The 2765-nt window shown below is 35.3% G+C and overlaps 1 protein-coding gene across 2 annotated transcripts in view; it reads left to right on the plus strand.

Annotated features, from left to right (window-relative positions):
• The window catches only part of LOC107091977 (ubiquitin carboxyl-terminal hydrolase CYLD-like), a 23165-nt gene that overhangs the window by 2860 nt on the left and 17540 nt on the right, over nucleotides 1-2765 (plus strand). For both annotated transcript variants that reach the window (XM_015386239.1, XM_015386238.1), the window contains one exon: nucleotides 2289-2406. In XM_015386239.1, the coding sequence (XP_015241725.1) occupies nucleotides 2289-2406 (118 nt within the window). The remainder of the gene's footprint in view (nucleotides 1-2288; nucleotides 2407-2765) is intronic.

The raw sequence follows: 2765 nt of genomic DNA on the forward strand, positions 1-2765 counted from the left end.
TTTATACTTTAAGTAGTTTTTGGAGCACATACTTTTTCACTTTTACTTGAGTAAAGAGTTGATACTTCAACTGCAGTATCTATACTTTTACTTAAGTAATAAATGTGTGTACTGATGACATCACTGCATTTACCCAAGGGGGAGGGGGGTACAGAGTTAGCTATAATACACAAGGTAGAGGGGTAACTTATCAAGACACTAACAGGTGGTTACTGTGTAAATTTTTGTAAATGCATTTTCAGTGTAGGCCAAGGTCCAGACAAGCTGGGATCTGGTATATTATCTAGGATTATGGCAGCCTGGTACCAATTCCTAAAAACTCTTTTTTCCAGTTCTGTACATCAAAACAATTATAGTTCCTTTCCTATCAGTTCAACAATATTATACGTTTGGCTGCTAAAAAGCTGCGTTATATATGATATGGTCCATGTTCTTTGATTTAGAGTCTTTATTCCAAATAGACAATCGAGGAGACAAAGTGCTATTTCCACATCTAGCATATGAGACAATGTGTCAGTTATATTCCTTCAGAATGTCTCTCTGAGCAGCTTCTTTCCCCCTCTCCAAAGACTCCCACAGCATGATGCTGCCACCGCCATGTTTCAATCTGAGGATGTTGATGTCAGCATTGTTCATGAAGCCCTTTAAAAACAGCCTGCAGCTGCACCAAAGTGCTTTTCATAAAACCATTGATAAATTCAGTGCTTTTAGATGTAACACAAAAATAAGAAAAACAGGAATATATGGAATATAAATGAGCTTTCAAGAGTGATTTAAAATGGTGCAAGCTTCTATTGAGAGGTTAGCTGTTCCACATATCTAGTGCAGTCTGCTCTGCATTTAAATTTGCTGTAGGAGTAGTTTTATCGTTCGGTCCTGGTGCTCTGTAGAAGATCTTGTGGGTTGGTAGAGGCTAAGCCTTTTCAAACTTTTAAAAAACAAATCAATTAATTGTAAAAACAATACAGGCAGCCAATGCACAGTGGTGGGGTTACTTGTTCAAACCAGTGTTTTGGATCATGTGGGACGCTGTAGAAAAGCTTCTATATAATGAGTTGCAGTAATCTAAGAGTGGTAATGAAAGCATGGATCATTTTCTCAGTCTTCAATGTAGAAGCTAGATTTCACCTTTTCTAGAGTCTTGATTTCCCAACAGAACTTACATGTTTATCTACCTTTAAATGACTTTAACAAATCGGAGCGATATTTCAAACAGTTGGTTGGTTAAAAAAAGAGGCTGAAGAACCACAAAAATTCATTAGGTTTGTCAATAAGTTTCTTTTATTCAAACATTAGAACTTAGATTTTATTTTGATGCAAGTAAAAATCATTTTTGGTTCATCCATGATGTCATTTAAACAGTAAATGTAAATGGTTGCAGAATGCAAGTACCTCAGATTAAATTACTGCTCAACCCTTGTCTTTAAAACAGGTATCAATAAAACCCGCTATAAGGTCAAATTAAGAGGATACAATTTTAGATTCCTCAAACACAGCTGCAATGACATATTTATATTTGTTTGGGTTTTTTTGTCATGATCCTCTCCCATATGACATATTGTAATATAACCTGGTTTTATTGTCATTCTACAACAATAATCCCTTTAAAAATAATATATAAATAACCTATGAATAAGAAAAGTCATCATTCTTAGATTCCTCAGAAGTATAAAGTTTTGAGCTGAGATAAATTGAATGTTATTAGTCTAATTTATATAATTAAAAGGCTTCTGCTCCTCTTCATCATAACTAGAGGGGAAGGTAAGCTGCTTTCTCTCCTATAGAAAAAACAGAAGGTCTTTTCATTCAGATCTTCCCAACAACGCCTCAAGAAAGGACAGTTTTTCCGTCATTCTTATCATTCAAAAAGTGTCTGCTGGAGACACTTATAAACATATCCTGTCACAAGAAATGTAAATATTGGTTGTATGTGTTTTCCCTGTATTTTTATTGTAAATATAGATTGTTATGGAATGTTATTTATTTATTTTTTTTACTCTTTAGGCTTGATTTGGCAACTGCCAAAAGTTCTACCAAGGAGAATTAGCTTAATTTAGCTAACTCAGGCATGTTTACAGTATAAAATGTCGATTAATGTGCATTGTCAAATAAATAACCAAGGGAGGGGCGTTCATTTATTTGTGTGGCGTCTGCAAAGAGGTAAAAGGAAACGTTGAATGTTATAGAAATGTGTCCGAGAGGCAACAGGAGCAAAATGAAGAAAATTTCCAGGATTCATCATGCTATGTTTCCACCTCCTCATGTTAACAGGCTGTTCTGTCTTGCAGGTGTTGGATAACGGCCTCATGGTAAAGATAGAAAAGAAGTATCTGCTAGAAGTGGCACTTGACCTTGTTGGATTGGTGGAGCCCGTCCAGGACCCCGAAGTTCGGCTTAGCCTTTTAAGTAATGCATTAACTATGTCTGATTTCTTTTTCTTAAGCGAATTCGATTGATGATCTCCCACCTGAAATGTTGTCTCTCCTTGTGCTGGTGAAGATTCTCAGTCATCCAGGTCATAGTCATTCTAAAAAATAAAAATCAATCTCCTGGAATTTTTTTTTCTTTAAGGAACCTTTGGCTAGTCGATTGTTAATCCTTTAATCAAAAAACGTATTCTCAGATTAATCGATTTTCAATATAATCATTAGTTGCAGCCCAAAAATAAATCTCATGCATGTGTTAGAAAGATGTAATAAAGTAACAAACAATGCACTGGGCTTTGTTTCTAAGTTTGAAGACGTTTCGCTTCTCATCGGATTGTT

The sequence above is a fragment of the Cyprinodon variegatus genome, unplaced genomic scaffold, assembly GCF_000732505.1.
Source record: "Cyprinodon variegatus isolate N-32 unplaced genomic scaffold, C_variegatus-1.0 Scaffold361, whole genome shotgun sequence".
In the NCBI taxonomy this organism is placed as follows: Eukaryota; Metazoa; Chordata; class Actinopteri; order Cyprinodontiformes; family Cyprinodontidae; genus Cyprinodon; species Cyprinodon variegatus.